This window comes from Podarcis gaigeae (genome assembly GCF_964106915.1).
Source record: "Podarcis gaigeae genome assembly, chromosome: 8".
NCBI lineage: Eukaryota > Metazoa > Chordata > Lepidosauria > Squamata > Lacertidae > Podarcis > Podarcis gaigeae.
Window position 1 is genome coordinate 79553035 of NC_139684.1, and position 20425 is coordinate 79573459.

Here is a 20425-nt window from a genome sequence, read left to right on the forward strand (position 1 = left end):
CATCTGCACAATCGGAATGAATTTCTGGAAACCAATAGGTTTTTTCTACGCAGCAGGAGCAGTCGCCATTAAGAGAAAGAGGTTGGAATAAGCCAATATACACGTGGACCGTTCCTGGAGCAAGGGACTTTTCTTCTTTAATTTCTCAAAGCTTTTAACTTAGCTCGTCTGAACCAGACAGATGAGAATAAATCACAGTCAGTCCATCATCTGGAAAAAAATGACTTTAGAGCCACCTTGCCCAAAAATGGCAACTAGACGTTCCCTTTTGGCGAGAGCAACCTTGGTTTAATGAGCCATTTGGCGTCTAGCTTATATATCTGAGTTTCTAACACTGCTCAGAGGTACCCAGTGGTATGGAGTTTGGATCTCACATTATGATTTTGGTGACAGCAGCCACCAGGGGGAGAAAAGAGGCTTCTTATGGTACAGAACAGTGGCTGGGGTGGGGGGCAAACTGCAGTCAGCCAGCCGTTCCGTGTATGTTCCTCTTTCTCCACTCACTCATGCAAGCATCATGTGATGCTCCAGCAGTCTTGCGCATGGACGATACACAAAACACAGACTGGTGTGCAACTGGTCGTTCCTATGGGTACCGACAGTTATATTAATGGCAAATCCAAGTGAGAAGTCTTGTCCACACATGGATGGATGGGCAAACGTACCGCGACACCTGGACACCTTCAGCCATGTCGCAAACTGTATCTACCTGCATGTGGGAATGAGTCCAATGTCTAATAAAGAAAAGTCATGGTCTCTTGGCTGCGGCAAATGCTTCAACCCAGGTGTCTCAGGGTCAAGAACGGGATGGTGCAGCAGGCATGACTTGCTGCAGTGAAGTAATCAGGGGAGTGGGTGCGGGGTCACAGCACTGGGTCTCCCCAGAACTGCCTCCATATTCATTCTGCACACTAAAGCCCCATCTGCACTACCTATTTAAAGCAGCATCATTCTGGGAACTGTAGCTCTGTGAGGGGAATTGGGGTCTCCTAACCACCTTCAGTAAGGGACGCGGGTGGCGCTGTGAGTTAAACCACAGAGCCTAGGACTTGCCGATCAGAATGTTGGCAGTTCGAATCCCCGCAACGGGGTGAGTGCTCGGTCCCTGCTCCTGCCAACCTAGCAGTTCAAAAGCACGTCAAAGTGCAAGTAGATAAATAGGTACCACTCTGGCGGGAAGGTAAATGGTGTTTCCATGCGCTGCTCTGGTTCACCAGAAGTGGCTTAGTTATGCTGACCTCATGACCCAGAAGCTGTACGCCAGCTCCCTCGGTCAATAAAGCGAGATGAGCGCCGCAACCCCAGAGTCGGCCACGACTGGACCTAATGGTCAGGGGTCCCTTCACCTTTTAACCACCTTCAGTACCCTAAATAAACTACAGCTCCCAGGATTCTTTGGGGAAAGCCATAAAATCTTAGAGCTCGAAGGGACCCATGGGCAGGGTTCAAAACTTTCATCAGCACAAGCAGCTTCTGAGCTCTGGGCGCAGTACTGAGGCTAAGATTTGAGATTAAAACTGCAGAAAGAAAGGAAAGGGGGACCTTTTTTTCTGCCTCCCCATTTCCAGCTACTCTCTGAAGACTGGAGAAGAGACCCTCTTAAGAATATTAGGGGGGTGGGCAGAAGGACTGGACTGTGTGAAAAATGAGCATAATATTTTAGCTGCAGTTCCTTCATTTTCAGCTTTCTATTTTTGTTATTTAAAAAAGCGCGCCTAGACATTTCGTTGTTGCGCCCATAACCTAGGCTGAAGGTGCCATTTAGCTCCTGGATTTCATATCTCAGTTTCTAACACTGCCCACGGGTTATCAAATCCAGCCCCTTGCAATGCAGGAATCTCAAGCAGATCATGCATAACAGATGGCCACCCGACCTCTGCTTAAAAACCTCCAAATAAGGTGAGTCCACCGCCTCTTGTGGGAGTCTCTTCCACTGCCAAACAGCTCTGTCAGAAAGTTTTTGCGAATGTTTAGTCAGAATTTCCTTTCTTGTACGGTTGCCATATTTCAAAAAGTGAAAATCCGGAAACAAAAGCAATTGACATTTTTGATCTACTTTTAAGGGAAATCCAAGGCAAAAATGACACTGCTGGCATGGGCTGCCATATGTCCAGATCTTCCCGGACATTTTGCCACTTTCCGCCAGGACATTGCTTCTGACTGCAGTATTCCGGGTATATCCGGGAAATTTCAGATATATGGCAACCCTAAAGTTTCTTGTAACTTGAAGCCACTGCCTCAAGTCCTACCATCAAGAGCAGGAGAAAACAAGCATGCTCCCTATTCCATTTGACAGCCTTTAAGATGCTATCATATCTCCTCTCAGTCTCCTCTTTCCAGGCTAAACATACCCAGCTCCTTCAAGCGCTCCTCATAAGGCTTAGTTTCCAGACCCCTGATCATCTTGGTTGCCTTCCTCTGCACATGTTCCACCTTGTCAACATACTTCTTAAATTGTGGAGCCCACAACGGGACACAGTATTCCAAGTGTGGTCTGACTAAGGCAGAATAAAAAGGTAAATAAAGGGACCCCTGACCATTAGGTCCAGTCGTGAGCGACTCTGGGGTTGTGGTGCTCATCTCGCTTTATTGGCCGAGGGAGCCGGCGTAGAGCTTCTGGGTCATGTGGCCAGCATGACTAAGCCGCTTCTGGCGAAACCAGAGCAGCGCCTGGAAATGCCATTTACCTTCCTACCGGAGCGGTACCTATTTATCTACTTACACTTTGTGCTTTCGAACTGCTAGGTTGGCAGGAGCAGGGACCGAGCAATGGGAGCTCACCGCATCGTGGGGATTTGAACCGCCGACCTTCTGATTGGCAAATCCTAGGCTCTGTGGTTTAACCCACAGTGCCACCCGCATCCCTCAAGGCAAAATAGAGTGGTTCTATTACTTCCCTTGATCTGGACACTATACTTCTGTTGATACAGCCTAGAACAGCGTTAGCTTTTTTTGCTGCTGCATCACACTGTTGATTCATGTTAAGCTTGTGGTCCACCAAGACCCCTAGATCCTTTTCACACATGTTGTATTAAGTCAGGTGTCCCCTATTCTATATTTGTGCACCTGGTTCTTCCTACCTAAGGGCAGAACCTTGCATTTGCCCCCACTGAAATTCATTTTCTTAGCTTGTGCCCAGTTCTCCAAACTGTTAAGGTCATTTTGAATTCTGATTTTGTCTTCTGCGGCATTAGTAACCCCTCCCAGTTTGGTGTCATCTGCAAATCTGATGAGCATCCCCTCAATTCCTTCATCCAAGTCATTTATAAAGATGTTGAACAACAACAGGCCTAGGATTGCTTAAAGTTGTTTAAATGATTGTTTAAAGTTGCATGACACTTTTTGAAATGTGTAGCAGGGCTGGGCAATATATCGTTGTCCCATCCAAAACCGGTTTGAAGTCCATATTGTGCTACTGGTCTGGTAATTTTTGACCTGGCAATATATTGCAAATTGTTATATGTATGTGTGAGCCATGCAAAAATCACAATGTGGGGGAACCCATGAAGCCAGCCAAGGCCTCTACACAGCTCCGTCCTCGTTTCAGACATTGTGATATATTGGTACATCACCATGTTTAATTGGCAATATATTGTGATGTAGAAAACCAGATACTGCCCAGCCCTAATGCATAGTACAGATGTAACCCTTCCTACAAATTCTAAAGCGCTTTGCTATCAATAAGATCAAGTTCTAAAATGCCAACACTTCTGAGTATCTGTGTGGATTGGTATTAATCCAGCATGTCTATGCTGGATGATCTACACAGCAGTCTTAAAAGCACCCCCTCAAAAATTGCTAGCCCACCTAGGATTGCCTTATTGTTATATCCTGCTCCAAGACCAACCAATACAGGGAATATTTTAATAAATAACCTCCTAACACATACCTCAGTCAGTAGTGGTACACAGCTGGCCTGAAAGGAAAACGGGGGGGGGGGGGGGGAATAGAAGCAACTCCCTTCCGGTTAACAAACGCTACCCTGCCCGGAGACAATTTCTATTCACCATACGTGAGTAGATATTTAACCCTAACCCAGACCTTGGGGGGGGGGGGAGATTACCCCAGTGGTGCACTTTTAATTACACAGTTTACACAGAAGTAGGCTGACAGCAAGGGATTCGGGTTTCCTAGGGAAACCTGAACCAGAAATTCTTCCTTTGCATCAGGAAAAATTCAGTTCGCATCAGGAAATTTTCTTATGCCCCGGAGAGCGATCTAATTGAGCATGTTCGTTTTACCTATATTTAGTAAGCAAAGCTAAACCATTGGAAACTGCCGCGCTCGCCTAGCATTGTATTTGGGAACCAGCATCTCTCTGGTGTTGCTAATGCGCTTATGAAACAGAAAATTCTGCGTGGGGAAATAAAAGCGCTTTAAAATGGCACGTTGGAGCCAACCAGCTTCTCCCTCAGAGTGGACCCACTGAAAATGGGCCCCAAGGTAGTCACGGAATCAGAGCTGGAAGGAATCCCAAGAGTCATTTAGTTCAACATCTTACAACACAGGACTCACAGCTAAAGCATCCCTGACAGATGGCCGTCTAACCTCTGCTCAAAAACCTCCAGTGAAGGAGAGTCCACAACTGTTCCACTGTCAAACAGCTGTTAGCAACAGAAAATTCTTCCTAATGTTTAGTCGGGATCTCCTTTTTTGTAATTTGAATCCATTGGTCCAGATCCTACCCTTCGGAGCAGCAGAAAGCAAGCTAGTCATCGTCATCCAATGAGTCTTCTCTTGAGCATGATTGACATTCAGTACAGCCCTTTCCATTTTGGAAAATTTTCCACCCCACATTATTTGCCTACCACATAGTCCTTCCAAGATATTACTGTGCTGGTAGCAAACAATATCCCCAAAGTTCGCCCACTTACCATTTGCAGTTCTCTTTAAGAAAGTTTCGGACATCTCTATGTCTTACACACATATATGTACACATTCCAAGAAACACAACCGACTTTTGCATTAGGGGTATTTCTTATTCTCTCAAAAAAATGTAACCTGTTGGGGTAAAAGACTTCCGAGAGAAAGTGGCAGGCCTAAAAGCCTTCAAGGTGGTCTTTAACTCTCCCAGCCATTAATCATATGTCACACAGCTCTTGGCATCATCTAAGCAGGTTAAAAACAAGTTGATTTCAAACTGATCAAAACTAGCACTTAGCCAAACTGGTCGGTTGGCTGGTTAGTTAGTTAGCTATCCAACCTTTTCCCCAGAACAAAGACTCGTGGTGGCTCAAAAAAAAAATTAAACTGGACTTGGTAGCGTGAGACTCTTAATCTCGAAGTCGTGAGTTCGAGTCCCACCGTTGGGCAAAAGATTCCTGCATTGCAGAGGGTTGGACTAGGTTATCCTTGTGGTCCCTTCTATAATTCTGAGTTTAGGCTCCTGCTGCCAGCCTACATTAAAACCCGATTGCTGTTTTGATGTGGACAAGACTAGGGCAACTTCTTTAGGCAGATCCAAGCCAGGAAAGCAGTGCCAGTTCTAAAAATCCAAGGCTCCTTTCAATGACTTAGGAACTGAAGAGCAGCCCTCCTGGATCAGGCCAAAGGCTGATCTAGTCCAGTACAGTGGTACCTCGGGTTACAGATGCTTCAGGTTACATACGCTTCAGGTTACAGACTCCGCTAACCCAGAAATAGTACCTCGGGTTCAGAACTTTGCTTCAGAATGAGAACAGAAATCACATGGCGGCAGCGGGAGGCCCCATTAATTAGCTAAAATGGTGCTTCAGGTTAAGAACAGTTTCGGGTCAAGAACGGACCTCCAGAACGAATTAAGTTCTTAACCCGAAGTACCACTGTATCCTGTTCTCACAGTGGCCAACCAGATGACTATGAAAAGCCTGTGTGCAGGACACAAACACTACCACCTGGGAACTTGCTTACTTATTTTTGAACAAACTTGTTTTTCTAGATCAGGCTTAGCCGGCTCACAACCCAACCAAGTCAAATGCAACCCACCAAATGTGTACGGACACGAACAGGATAGTTTGGCTAACCTGGCATTGTGGCCTGATTGGGACTGCAAACAGTCATGAGTGTAACCTTGGAGGTGGTTCAAAAGCATTATGGGCCTGTTCTCCATTCCAGAGAGCACTGGGAAGCAAGTGGCAGAAGATGAGAAATATCTAGACTACTGTAGGATCTCCCTTGCACAGACACACAGGCACTCTCATAGAATCAAAGAAGTGTAGAGTTAGAAGGGACCCCGGGGGTCATCTAGTCCAACCCCCTGCAGGGCAGGAATCTCAGCTAAAGCATCCATAACAGATGACACTCCATCCCTCGCAGGAGCTGGGACAAAACTTGGAAGCTCTGCGTGCCCCTACCTCCGGGAGGAGGAGAGAATCTGTTTCGTCAAACGTCCAGCCACAACCAAAGGAGACCAAAGTTGAAATCCCAACTCAGCCCTAGACAGACAGGGCTGCTGCCTTGAGCACATCACATACTCTCTCTGCTTCAGATTCCACAACTATCAAAGGGGACGGTTAATGGTCTTGGGCCCAATCCAGCCAAGGCTCACTGCGATTTCCGCCTACTTAAAAACTCTCGTACTGGAAACAAAGATAGGAGTGTAAGGACTTTGCTGCTGGGTCGTGATGTAGGCTAGAGGTAAATTCACAGAGGAAAAAAATATCTCAATGGCCATTAACTACATCAGTAATCACAAGAAGTAGGACTCTGAATAGCAGTTGCCTGAAGGCAGGCAGGCAGCCAGCCAGCCAGCCAGCGGGGTGTGGGGCTCATTGCCCCTTGTGCCCCTGCTTCCTGAAAAACACAAGAAGATACTGGGCTACAGTAGGAGTGGGGAGCATGGACGAGAAGGACCTATAAGGAAAGGCTGAAACAGCAAGAAAACTGCCGGCACATTTGCAAAGCTAAGCAGGGTCCGGTATGGTTCCAAACTGGATGGGAGACCGTGTGTTGAGAGTCCTGGGGTTGGACTACATGACCCTCGGGATCCCTTCCAACTCTACCATGATTTGGGACTCTTCAGCCAAGAGAAAGGTAAATGAGAGGTGCCATGATGTAAGTTTATAAAATTATGCCTGCCGTGGAGAAAGTGGGGAGAGGAAAGTTTTTTTCTCCCAGTAGGACTCGTTGACGTCCAATGAAGCTGAATGTCGAAAGATTGGGGACAGAGAGAAGAAATAACTTATTCACACAGCACAGAGTCTAACCATGGAACTTGCAGCAATGGCCAACAACTTGGGGCAGCTTTCTTGCCAGGATGGCTGTGTTTTGCCTCCACGGTTGGAGGCAGCATTGCCTTTGAATAACAGTAGTTGCTGGAAATCGCAAGAGGGGAGAGGGCTTGGACCCCGCTTGCTGGTGTCCCCCACACATCAGGTTGGCTACTATGAGAACAAGATGCTGCAATAGATGGGCCATGGACCATGATCCTTCTTCTGCTCTCATGACCTTTGGCCTGAAGCGGCAGGACTCTCACAAAAATGTTGCCGCCAGCTCAGTGTTAGAAATTAGCCAGGCGCCAGGAGCATTTTGCACCTGGCTATCGGCCACTTGCGGCTAAGTGAAGAGGCCTAGGTGCCAGGATAGGCCCTGACATCTCCACCATCTGGAGGTGCGTGCCTGGGGATCACTGGATCCGGACTGTTTTCACGCACTAATACCACATCCCGAAGAATTCTATCAGTTATATTTTATCTGCAAGGTCAGGGTGAATTTCTGGAACCCAAATGCTGTTTCTGTACAGCCTGAGCAGGAGCAGCGAACAACGTCATAGTTAATTGTTAACCCCACCCCACTGCCCTGCTCACATTCACAGTGGTGAAGATTATTCATACGTTATGAATGGTCCATAAAAAGAGAGGGGTCAGAACAGGCCAATATATATGTGGACTGTTGCTGGATCAAGTGACTTTCCTTCTTTAAATTCTCAAAGTTCTTAACAAAGCTCAAGGTTGTCATCTGAAATAGCCAGATGTTTAACTGAGAATCAACCACATTCAGTCCATCCTTTGAAAAATAAGACTTGGCCAAAAAAGGCAACTAGACATTCCATTTTCTCGACTGTAACCTTGGCTTAAGGAGCCATTTGGTGCCTAGTTTACATATCTGAGTCTCTAACATTGCACCAGCTATCAAGAGGAGGTTAGGGTACAAACCCAAAATGGAGCACCAACAAACCTTTCGCCTTCCCTTCATTGTCATGTTTGAATCACATCTGCACCAGGTTGGCTGCCCAGATCTGGAGAAAAACACTATCCTCAGATGAACTATGTGGACACTTTCAAACTCCCTCCTAGATGCAGCCTCAAAGCCAGCGTACATTTCCTGCTTCCGAACAGCACTGAGTGAAATATCTCTTTGTACCTACAACTCATGGAGCACTTTCAATTCACAATGTCCTTCACAGTCCTTAATGCCCTTGCTTTCACAACAACCCTGCAGAGCAGGATGCCATTGCTGCCGCTGCCCAAAAAAGAAGTACTTGCTAACAGCTGCAGGGCAGCAGCGGCTGTTGAAATCAAATCTCCAGGACCTAGATCCAAAGCAAACTCTCTTGTCCACTAGGCCATACAGCACCCAAGACCCCCACTCTCTTTCCGAAACAGAGACACAGCCTCTCTTGGTGCAAAGAAGACAACAGTTAGCGGATTCAAAGCAGGTATAGGCAAAGGGCCTAACGCACAGACAAGTGCCTCGTTTTCATCTTCTACGGAATGAATCTTGGGAACCAACAAATGCAGTCCACACAAGGATTGAAAACTGTGCCAGAAGACGAAAACAAACTAAGCAACCAGCCCAACTCACCTGTCCCAGGCCTTCCCATGATTATCTCCTTTTTGGGCGTGGGGTGGCTGGTGTACTCTCCAGGGACAATGACAGGCAGGAGGGCTGCAGGAGAAGGATGGAAGGCGACCGGCTGGAAGGGGGAGGAGACGCTGAAGATGGGCGGGGCCTGCTCGGAGGCGGAAACCACACAGGGCTGGCTGGAAGGAAGAGTCCGGCCCACGTTGATGGGCACCGGCATCTGCAGCTGCCCCTTGCCCGGAAGATGCTCCTTGGAGCCGGCCTTCCCCGCCCGCGGGCTGCCCACCCTCCCCTCCAGGGGCTTTTCGGTGAACTTGGAGGGCAGCGGCACGTCGGGATTCCGCACGATGACGGGCGAATCCCTCTGCACGGCGGGCACCCTGCGCACGGTGGGGCTGGGGTCCGAGGTCAGCCCAGCCGGCGGGGGCACCAGCAGGAGCGGGGAAGCCTGTTGGGAGCGAGAGGAGAAGGGCCCCGCCCCGGCGGGCGACACGGCCCGGAAGCCAGCTGGTGTGGAAGGAGTGGGTGTGTGCGAGACAGACTCGACGCCCGAGTCGAGGCTCTCGTTCTTGTGGAAGTCGGCCGCTGAGCCTGTGCTGCTGTGGTGTGAGTCCCCGGCTTTCCGCTTGCTGGGGCTCATGGGCACGGTGAAAGTGAGGTTGGTCTGGAAGGTGATGCCCGAGTGGTGGCGCTCGCGGGAGGCTGCATGGTGCAGCATCTCAGGACTCAGCACGGCACCACCGACGCCCTTCGGCGTGCTGGCGCTGACGTGGCGGCTGCGGGCGGCAGCCCTCTGGATGACGGGCGAGGCATTGATGGGGCTGAAGTTCGCCGGGCGGAAGCCGAAGAGGGGCGAGGGAGAGGGAGAAGGTGCCGGTGAGAAGGGAGACTGGTTGGAGACGGGCGAGAAGGAAGGGGTGCCTGAGCGAGAGCTGCCCAGGGAGACCAGCATGACAGCCGCTTCGCACTCATCAAACTCGAAGCGGGACAGGTCGGCGGGGGGCACCAGGCGGGGCCGAGAGTCCCCACGCGCGCTGCTGGCCTCGCTGTCCCGCGAGGTGTCATCCCAGTCAAATTCGGCACTGCCCTCTCGCAGCCCACTGGCCCGCCCCTCCGAGAGGCTCTCCATCTCCTTGGTGCGCATGGAGAGGTGGCGGGAGCAGTAGCCGCGCCGCTGCGACTCCTTCATGCAGCCCTCCCGGGAGCACAACCGCCGCCACTGCTTCCCATTGAACTTCTTGCGGATGCCGTTGGGCGTGCACACCACGTCCCCCTTCTTGTACTTCTGCTGGGCCGCTGTGAGGGGAGTCCGGGAGCGAGACGAGCCCGGGGTGCTGCATTTGTCCACGGACATGACGCTGCTGCTGCGGCTCCCGCTTGCATCCGGGCTCAGCAGCGGGGACGGCTGCTCGGGGAGGCGAGGGAAAGCCGGGGACTTGGGCGGGGACAGGATCTGGGGCGGCACCACCACAGACTTTTCCTCTGCCCGCACGCAGGCGCTGATCTTGGAGACTTCCGCGTCTTCTGGTTGTTTCGGGTCCGGGCACGGGAGGGCCAGGGCGACCTTCTCTTCTTCCGGCAACGGAGGTGACTTATCGGACGGCTTGCTGTCCTCGGGGGCAGCTTCGCAGCTCCACGGGGGGCGCAAGAGGCGCAGGGCCGAGCGCGTCACCCAGGCGGAGTCTTTGCGGGCTGCCGCAGTGCCAGGGAGGACGACGGGGCGGGCGAAGCGAACTTTGTAGGAAGCCGGCTTGGCGCTCACCTCAACGACAGTGCCTTCCCGGTAGGCCGTCTCCTCGGGGTCCGCACAAGCGCAGACCAGTGTGCCAACCGCCAAGGCCCCCGGCGGAGGCGTTGCGTCCAGGACCACGTCCACCGCGCCGGAGCCCAGAGCCCCTTCATAGTACGCCGTGACGCGGTCGCCCACAAACTGCACCCCCAAGTCCTGCCCACGGCGGATCTGCTTCACTACTGCCGGCTGAAAGAGCCCTTCGCGCCGGGCTAGCACCCGCTGCGAGCGCAGCTGCCGCAGGTCATAGTCACTCGGGGCCATGGCCCAGGCGTCTCCCGCCCCCTTGTCGTTCTCATCCGCAGAGTGCTCGCTGGCGGTGTCGGTGCTGGACGAGGGGCAGCGCCTAGGCTCATCCTCGGTGGGCCCCGCCGCGCCTTCGCTGCCATTCGACTCGTCGCCCCCTGGGCACTTCCTGCAGGGCGCCCGTGACTTGAAAGTGGCCGTCTTGCGGTTCAGGGAGGCTTCCGCCCCGCAGGCCTCAGTCCCTGGGTCCCTGTCCCCCTCGGGCAGCTTGTAGGGGTCCTCGGGCGTCCCTGCCAACTCCTGCAGGCCAGGATCCATCGGTGGCTGCAGGCACCGGGCACCTGGGAAAGGCGGTGCTTGATCTACAGACTCCTCCCCTGCTTCTTCTTCGGGCTTGGGCCCCTCCTCAGTGGCCTTGCGCTTCTGGGCCTTGGCTGCCCGGGTGGAGGGTGGGGAGCGGCTGCTGCTGCTGCTGCTGCTAGAGGAGGAGGAGGAGCCAGCAGCCTTCCTCGCTGGTTTCATATTCCCTCCAGGCTGGGTGTGGACTCAGGGAGCTGAGGAGAGAAAGACAAGAGGCAAAGGTTATAAGAGCAGGCAGAGGCTCGTTCTGCCGAGGTTCCAGCGAACCAGAGTGACAAACCCCCATACCTGCTCTCTCACTGGTCTAAGGATCTGGCCTCTCCTTCCCCACTATTGCAGCCATCCAGCTTTTGAGAACCTGGGTGTTTTGTTTTAAGCTAAAGGGTGGGGATGTCATATAGAATCATAGACTTGGAAGGGACCTCTAGAGTCATCTGGTCCAAACCCCATGCAATGCAGGAATTTCAGCGAAAGCATCCATTATATCCTAAACATTTAATGACAGAACTCTTGGGTATCCAATGAACCTGAATGCTGGGAAGATTCAGGGCAGAAAGTACTTCTTCGCCAGTGCAGAACTCACTCCCGCAAGGGGCAATGACAGCCACCAGCTTGGATAGCTTTAAAAGAGGAGCAGACAAGTTCATGGGGAATAAACCCATTGGTGGCTGTACACTCCATGGCCGTTCTCTGCCTCCACAACTGGGAGGCAGTAATGCCTCTTAATACCAGTTGCTGGAAACCACAGGAGAAGAGAGTGCTCTTGTGTACAGCTTGAGGCTCTTAATCCAAAGGTCATGGGTTCAAACCCCATGTTGGGCCAAAGATTCCTGCATTGCAGGCGGTTGAACTAGACGACCCTCCAGCTCTATGATTCTATGATTCACGTTCTGGTCACTGGTTTCCCAGAAGCAAATATAGGGCGACAGTGAGAACAAGGCGTGGGATCAGATGGGCCCTTGGCCCGATTCAGAAGTCTCCTTGTAGAATCACAGAATTGCAGAGTTGAGAGGGACCCCCAAGGATCATCAAGTCCAACCCCCTGCAATGCAATTCTTAAAAACGCTCCCTGCTCCCATTGTCTTTTCCCAGCTCTAGCTCTAAAAAAGACCCTTCCCGCAAGCACAAACCCACCTGCTACTTCTCGCTTGTGTGAGGCTCGAGGCAACATATTCCATACTTTTGCCCCATCCCATAATTCTCTGCCCGTCTCCCAGCCCTGAGCTCCTTCACCTCATATAATTGTACAGTGGTACCTCGGATTACAGATGCTTCAGGTTACAGACTCTGCTAACTCAGAAATAGTACCTTGGGTTAGGAACTTTGCTTCAGGATGAGAACAAAAATCGCGGTGTGGCAGTGCCGGCGGGAGGCCCCGTTAGCTAAAGTGGTACCTCAGGTTAAGAACAATTTCAGGTTAAGAACGGACCTCCAGAACGAATTAAGTTCTTAACCCGAGGTATTCAGAAATGGAGAAAACACCAACACTGCTTTGGCAGGCACTTAGCAGGATACACTAATGGTTAGGTAGCACTCATATGCCACCCCTGGCACCATTGCCAATGAAATCAAGAACAAATGGAATAAATAAAAGAGCTTAGGTATTCCTGCATTGCAGTGGGTTGGAATAGATGACCCTCGGGGATCCCAAAACAAAAAAAATTCCTTCCAGTAGCACCTTAAAGACCAACTAAGTCAGTTCTTGGTATGAGCTTTCGTGTGCATGCACACTTCTTCAGATACATGCATGCACACGAAAGCTCATACCAAGAACTGACTTAGTTGGTCTTTAAGGTGCTACTGGAAGGAATTTTTTTTGTTTTGACTATGGCAGACCAACACAGCTACCTATCTGTAACTGGAACCTCGGAGATCCCCTCCAGCTCCCCGCCCCCCCCCCCGGAAGGTCAGTCATGACACTTAACTACGCTATGTTGTAAATCAGGAAAGGGGAACCCAAGTCCCTCTTAACACCACTGGACTACAACTCTATCCTTCCTGGCCATTGGCTGCGCTGGCTAGAGCTGATGGGAAATGGAGTCCAAAAAATGACCTGGAAGGTCACAGGCTCCTCGTCACCATTCTACAGAATGGGAGAGCAAGAATTCAAGCAACACAGAACTCTTCAACAGATGAAGGCGTTAAAAGTTACGATAGAGTACAGGGTTTGGTATGGTACGGTACGGCTTGCACCTTCAACATTCTGAATAAGAGACCACCGGGTGATGTTAACACGAAGAGGAGGTCCTTGGCCTTCATTTTTAATTATACAGAAGAAGCATCCGTGGGGAATAAAAAGTGAGAGGTGAGAGGGTCCCGGGGACTGGCTGTTATGCCGTAAGGACCAGTCAAGTTTTGCCCTGCAAGGTCCCTCAAAACGGATGTTCGCTGAGCAGCTTATAAAGAAATGTGCAAGATAAGCCCCCCCCAAGGAGGCTTGCTCGGCCTGAAACAAATCGGGCTAGCATAATAAGAAGCTTTCACCCTTTCCAGCATCTCTTGAGATACACTTCTCTCCATTTCTGTTTACCTCATCGGATGCTTCCCGAGTTTGTCTGTGCTTCATTGTGCCAAAGGCCAGAGAAGAAACTCACACGTCTATCCCAACATGAGACAGCGCAAGAAAACGGCATATCCTCACTTGTTCAATATGGCCAACATGTTTTCTCAACGGCTTTCCATAATGGGTAAGGGGTGCAGCGAACTCAGGCAAACCCCAAAGAACCCCAAGTCCTGCAGAGGAAGGCACCTTCCTTGCTCACATGTCTCCCCCTGTTACCAGCTTGGGTGCAGCTGGTGGGCGGGGAGAGGAATGCTCAGAGACCTCCGGAGGAATCCTTCCCAGCTCCCTTCTCATCTGAGGCCTGGAGACAGGAGCAGGGTGCAAAGGAATGTGGAAGAGTTGCAACCCATCCGTTTGGCGGCAAGCAGGGACGTGGGCCAAATCCCCTCCTCTTCCCCACACCCCACCAAAAAGGGAGGGAGAAGAGGCTTCCTGGAAAAAAACAGACTATGGGCGAACAGTCTCAAGGATTGGCTCAACACAGCATTCCTAATGTTATCATTCCGGACGCTCTCCCTGGCTTCAAGCTTCCAAGAGAGAGAGAGAGAGAGAGAGAGAGAGAGAGAGGTTATGCCAGACTCTCCATGGCTGCTGCCCCCATCTCCCCCATTTCAAACCCTCTAAACATGTTCCTCTTCTCCCAGATCTGCTCTGGATTCCTTCAGCTGAAGATGTGGGTGCTCTGTTCCCGAGTGGTGGAGCAGCGGCACTCTGTATGCGCTCAGAGGCACATGCTGTTACTCCACATACCCTTGGGCTGAATCGGAACAGGTCCCCGTGCTACTACGTGTGCCCGGGAACAATTAAACCCGATCTCTTCCACACACCTTCTCCCTGCACAATTCCCCCCCCACCTGCCCCATATAGGAAATGTTTGGAGTATTTTCATGTTACTACTCCCCAGAGTCATATACACACAGCCATGCCATCCTTCCTTAGCAGCCCCCTCCCAAAAGCCAGCATCTGCTCCTGGCCACGGCCTTATATCTGAAAGACAGACCCTCTACCCCACAGCACCTCCCACAAGTGACCTTGCTCACCCCAAATGCTGAGCAGAAGACTTTCCTTCGCTCTTGACAACGCTCCCACCAGGCAACTAACTTCCCAAAGACCCCTCCCATGTTATGCAACTCCTCTCCGCTCTCTCTTTCTCTCCACCCCCACCCCAACACACACAAACACCTCCTGCCACGCACACACAATGGCCAGGCCTCCCTGCCAATCCTCCCATCCCATAATAACTGGTGTTGGGTCTCAGCCTGGACCGCTGCCCTGCTCAAAGTCATCCCACCACAGCCAGGATCAGCACCCCTCTCCTCTCCTGGCGGTGCATCACAACCCACTTGCCCTCCCAGGAAAGGGGAGCTGGGGGGTTGGGTAGGCAAAGCTGGTCTCTCGCCTTGATCATACCAGCCTTAGCAGCTGCAAAAGGGATCGCATCCCCCCCTGCCAGAATTCTTTTGCATAAAACCACCAAAAGTTGTGGAACATAAAAAGCGGGCATCTCTGCTGCTGCTGCTGCCTCCTCCTGCTGCCTTGCAACTGTGGGGGTCCCCATTTTGGGGCTGCGGGAGTTGGTACCTCCCGGGACCTAATGGGGAGGAGGGGGAGTAAAGTTGGTGCATCCCACTCCCTCCTTTTCCTTTGGAGGCTATGGTGAAGATGTTAACCCTTTGTGGAGCCTCCTCTCCCCCCCCCCTCCTTGGGAAGGGGGACACTGGAGTTAATATCAACCCCCCCTTACCTGAATGACTCCCTCTTTCCAGGGAGTTTAGGATAGCCAGAATTCTTTCTGCAGGGAGTCTTGGTACAGTCCAGTTTTTACTCTCCCCCCCCCCCCGCTTCTCCGATGGTCCAGCCCGAGCCCCTCTCGGCCCCTCCGAGCCCCTTTTACTCCAACAGACAAAATGGTGAATGAATCTGGACCAGCTGGAGCCGCTGTCCAATCGGTACCCACAACTCCGTGACAGATTTTCGTAAGAGCCAATAGCTCGCCCCCAGAACTTGCGCATTCCCCACCTCCCGAGACAGGCAGCGCGTACGGCCTATCAGCGCTGAAAGGGGTCGGCCAGACTATTCAAAGCATTCCTGCCCCTCCCTTGAGAGAAGCACTTACAGTAGCCTATAGAAAGGTGAATTAAGGGAGAACTGGGAGAAGCCCACCATACAGTAGCCAATAGGGACGGAGAGGCGGAGCAAGAACACAGACTTGTTTACCGGGCGCCGAGCGAACAGGAAGAGCGAGGTTCCGCTGAGCCTCATGGGACATGTAGTCTTTAAGGACTTTCACCCACAGCTGATTGAGTCTTCCAACCCTCGCAGAAAGAACTTTAATTCCCATGATACTACGCGAAATACAGCTGAGGCAGAAACGGGGAGCTATCCTTCATGGGCCTTGTAGTTCTTGTCACTCATCCTTCCCATACTGCGTAGGTGTGAAAGACAACAATTCCCATAGTGCCTTGTTAGCCAGGCTTCTACAGCATTAGAAATGCTGAGCGCGCAAGGGCTGCCGGCCGCCGAAGTCATGGTTCCCATAAAGAGTTATGGGAGAAACCAGGAAGTTACCAGAGAAAGAACCACAACTCCCGGGATGCAACGCGCCGTTCCTCAGGACGGTCAGGGTGCCGGAGAATCTTCAGGGCCAGCGATGCCCATAGGAAAAGCAGAGGGACGTACTCGTAAAAGACTAGCGCACCCATCATGCTTTGGGGCATCAGAACGTCTAAAGAAGCCAAAGCTCCGCGCACAGCCTCATGGGATTTGTAGTCCAAAACTGCTGCCCGCCCTTAGGACATCCTGGGGAGTTCCCTTAGGAAAGACTACAACTCCCATCAAGCTCTTCCGCTTGTTATTTCTAGCCCGTCCCCTCCCCCCGCAGGGCTGCAAAGTACAACTGAGGCAAGCGGAGCGAACGGGGAGGGTGGACTTCTTCCCATCCCAAGTCCCCTCGGCGGAAGGTCCATTTTTAAGTAATTTGCATGTCATTAGCATATTCATAAACTCACCCGTCGTCCGCTCCTGGCCTCCCTTGCCCCGGCCGGCCGGGCCCCTCGCGCTTCCCCTCAGCAACAGCGGAGCCGCCGCCGACAGCTCCGCGGCCAATCAGCGTCCGGACCGGGATCCCCTTCCCCACGTGGGGCTGAGGAGGCGGGGTCGGCAGCGACCAATCAGTGCCTGGGGCGGCCTAGGAATGAAGTCACCAGGGCGGGCCTGCATTGGCCGGCGCTGCCGGAGTTCGTAGCCAATCAGGAGGCGCTTTCGGCAGGACAGGAACGGGCGAGAAGTCGGGAGTTGTGGAACCTGGAAGATGCAGCGGGGGGGGGGGGGCGCGACTTCTCGCTGGCGCGCGCACACCTGCGCGTGCAGGCCCGTCACTTCCCCGCAAGAGCGTGCAATGCACAAACACAGGTTTTGCGCCAGCAATTTGACCCCGATGCAACTTGAGCAAATGCAACAAGCGCGATCTACTTGGCGTTCCCGTCAAAACAATTAGGCGCCGCGCGGTGCAGTTTTCGCCTTTTCAGCTCCGCAAAACACACACACACACACAAAAGAAAGCAGGTCAGCCACGCGGGCGCGTGCTACGGAAATGCACGTAGGCCTTCTCGGGTAGGTTAAGGCCTTCCACACCCGCTTCGCCTGTGCTGAGTTTGTGCAGAAAGGAAGGGGAAAGGCGCGTTCACGTCGCCTGTAAATTACCCTCCAGAAACGCCCTGGCCGCGTGTTATTTCACTTGCGCGGCGGCGTGTCTGGTCGTGCACAGCTACACGGATTCCTTCTGCCTGGCAGTAGTAGTTTTAAATAAGCGGAGAGCGCAGCGAGAGGGGGCTCCGTGCCGTGGCAGCTGCTTTCCTCGGGACAGCGGTGTCTTCTGACGCTCCTTCTCTCACCTCCATGTGGACAAAGCCCTGGCCCGTTAGGTTTGACTTCCAAAGCAGCTGCTCCTCAAGCTATCCAGAACCCTCGGCCAAATCCTGCCCCTCGCAGTTGCCAGCACAGAAGGGTCCAGGAAGTAAAACAGTTAGGCCGCATCCGCACCATACATTTAAAGCGCCGTGATGCCACTTTATAAAGCCATGGCTTCTCCCAAATAATTCTGGTAGCTTTGGTTTGGTAAAGATGCTGGGAGTTGTTAGGAGACCCCTTGCATTCCTTCGTCATCGTCACCATCCTATTCTTTTTTATATTGCACCCATCTGACTGGGTTTCCCCAGCCACTCAGGGCAGCCAAATCACTTTCTTTCCCTCAAGGAATTCTGAGCACTGTAACAACCCTTAACAAACTACAGTGCCCAGATTTCTTTTGGGAGTGAAAATATTCAAATCTGCTGTTATTGTTACTATTCTGAGATCCAGTGATCTCAGAGTTCACTTTAAATGTATGGTGCGTTCACAGCTTAGAACAAAGGGATGTAAATGATAAGAAAGCAGATTTAAGTTCTGCTATTAAACAGTGAAATGGGCCCTGCAAAAATGCATTTAACCTGTTCAGTTGTTGTTTAAATAGCAGCTGAGAAGAGAGAGGTCCCAACTAAATTTGGGAAAGTTGTACCCTGAAGAGAGGGGGTTAATGTTTTTGCAACATGGTCCTGATGTAAATCACCGTCATCCCTCAGAATCTGCCATTCCCTCCCAATGCAAATTCTCCTTTTTGATTTATATCGCTGGTTCCCAAATCCACTTAAAAATTGCAGGGTCTTAATGACTCTTCTGTCTTTTGTAACAATTGTAATGCACTGCACTACACACTGTATGGCTTTAACTGTTATTTTTTATTGCTTCTTTTTTCCCTTATCTTGAATTTTTATTGTATTACAATTTGCATTCCATAGAATTCAAAATGTAATACAATAAAATACAAGATAAGAAAGAAAAGAAGCAATAAAAATGCAATTACAAATCAGCATGATTCTTTCATGCGGACATGGCCGTGAACCGCCTGAACCACTGGTGGTTCACAGTCTAGGGCTGCCATATTTTGAAGAGCAAAAAAGAGGACACACTTGCCGAATTCTACTTTTAACTATGGATCTCCATGACGACTCTATGAAAAAGAGGAGGTGTCCAGGAAAAAAAGAGTACATATGGCAACCCAAACATAGACCGCATTTTGGGAATCCCTGATCTATACCGTAGCAGGATTCAGATGCAAGAGAAGGGTGTTTCTCCTGCAGTCAATTTCTCTGGGGAACAGGGTGTTGCACTCATGGAAATGGGCGTTATGGAAGCATGCCTTAAAGGCTCAAAACGTGGGTGGTGTTTCTGTTTTTAAAAGCTTGACATTTAGGGCACTTTTCAGCCCTGACATCTGTGCAGGGCTGCAGTTGAATCATCGCCATGTGTGCCTGAAGGCCCTTTGCTCACAAAGCATCCCAGGGTGACCCAACAGCCTGGACACGTAGAAACATATTCCCTCTTCTCCCGGTTTGCTTTGGCTCCCGACATCTCTTACTTAACAATAAAACATCTCGTGATGTTTGCAAGTCCGCAGCACTTTTAAGAAGAAGAAGCTGGTGCTGTAGAAGATACAATCTCACCTACTGCTCTGTGACTTGGTGTTGTTTATGTGAGCGCAGGCAACGGACGACATCAGACTCCCCTTGCTGGATCGGTTCAAAGCCCCTCTAGGCTAGCATTCTGTCTCCAGCAGGGGACAGACGTAGGAAGTTCCACCGGCAGTGAAGAATAGCTGCAGGTTTATGTCAGCAGGGTCACAGTCAAAAAGTGAGAGGCAGCAGGCACATGGTATGGCTGCCACATGGAAGCCATATTCATTTGTCAGATGTGGTGTGGTGGGCCCCAGATTGCAGGTCGTCAAATGTTTGTTACGGTACATTCTGCAACAGGGTCCCTGTCTCCAGAATCCTTTGTTGTTGTTTAGTCATTTAGTTGTGTCCAACTCTTTGTGACCCCATGGACCAGAGCACATAAGGGACTCCTGTCTTCCACCACCTCCCACAGTTTGGTCAAACTCATGCCGGTCGCTTCGAGAACACTGTCCAACCATCTTGTCCTCTGTCATCCCCTTCTCCTTGTGCCCTCCATCTTTCCCAACATCAGGGTCTTTTCCAGGGAGTCTTCTCTTCTCATGAGGTGGCCAAAGTATTGGAGCCTCAGCTTCACAATCTGTCCTTCCAGTGAGCACTCAGGGCTGATTTCCTTAAGAATGGATAGATTTGATCTTCTTGCAGTCCATGGGACTCTCAAGAGTCTCCTCCAGCACCATAATTCCAAAGAATCAATTCTTCGGTGATCAGCCTTCTTTATGGTCCAGCTCTCACTTCCATACATCCCTGCTGGGAAAACCATAGCTTTAACTATACGGACCTTTGTTGGTAAGGTGATGTCTTTGCTTTTTAAGATGCTGTCTAGGTTCGTCATTGCTTTTCTCCCAAGAAGCAGGTGTCTTTTAATTTCGCGACTGCTGTCACTATCTGCAGTGATCATGGAGCCCAAAAAAGTAAAATCTCTTACTGCCTCCATTTCTTCCCCTCCGGCATCCTAGAGCTGCCCACTCAGCGTGAAAGGGGAGCTTTCTAGCCACTGCATGCAACAAAGCTAAACTGAAAACACAAGGTGTTTCAGTTTCAAGAGAATGCTGTGCAGGTTTTGTTACATACAATGGAATTCCAAGGAAAACACAAGTCACTCTGAAAGGAGATCACTCCGAAATCACTTGCATG

General features: G+C 51.1%; 1 protein-coding gene across 3 annotated transcripts in view; it reads right to left on the reverse strand.

The window, feature by feature from the left end:
• The window catches only part of CIC (capicua transcriptional repressor), a 47284-nt gene extending 30402 nt beyond the window's left edge, over positions 1-16882 (reverse strand). For 2 of the 3 annotated variants that reach the window (XM_083753570.1, XM_083753568.1), the window contains exons 1-2: positions 16748-16882; positions 8782-11370 (exon numbers count right to left, since the gene is read on the reverse strand). In XM_083753570.1, the coding sequence (XP_083609696.1) occupies positions 8782-11338 (2557 nt within the window). In that variant the 5' untranslated portion in view covers positions 11339-11370; positions 16748-16882. Of the gene's footprint in view, positions 1-8781; positions 11371-15483; positions 15639-16747 lie in introns of those variants that run through there. The other variant, XM_083753569.1, reaches the window with a different exon arrangement.
• Positions 16883-20425: the final 3543 nt, after the last annotated feature.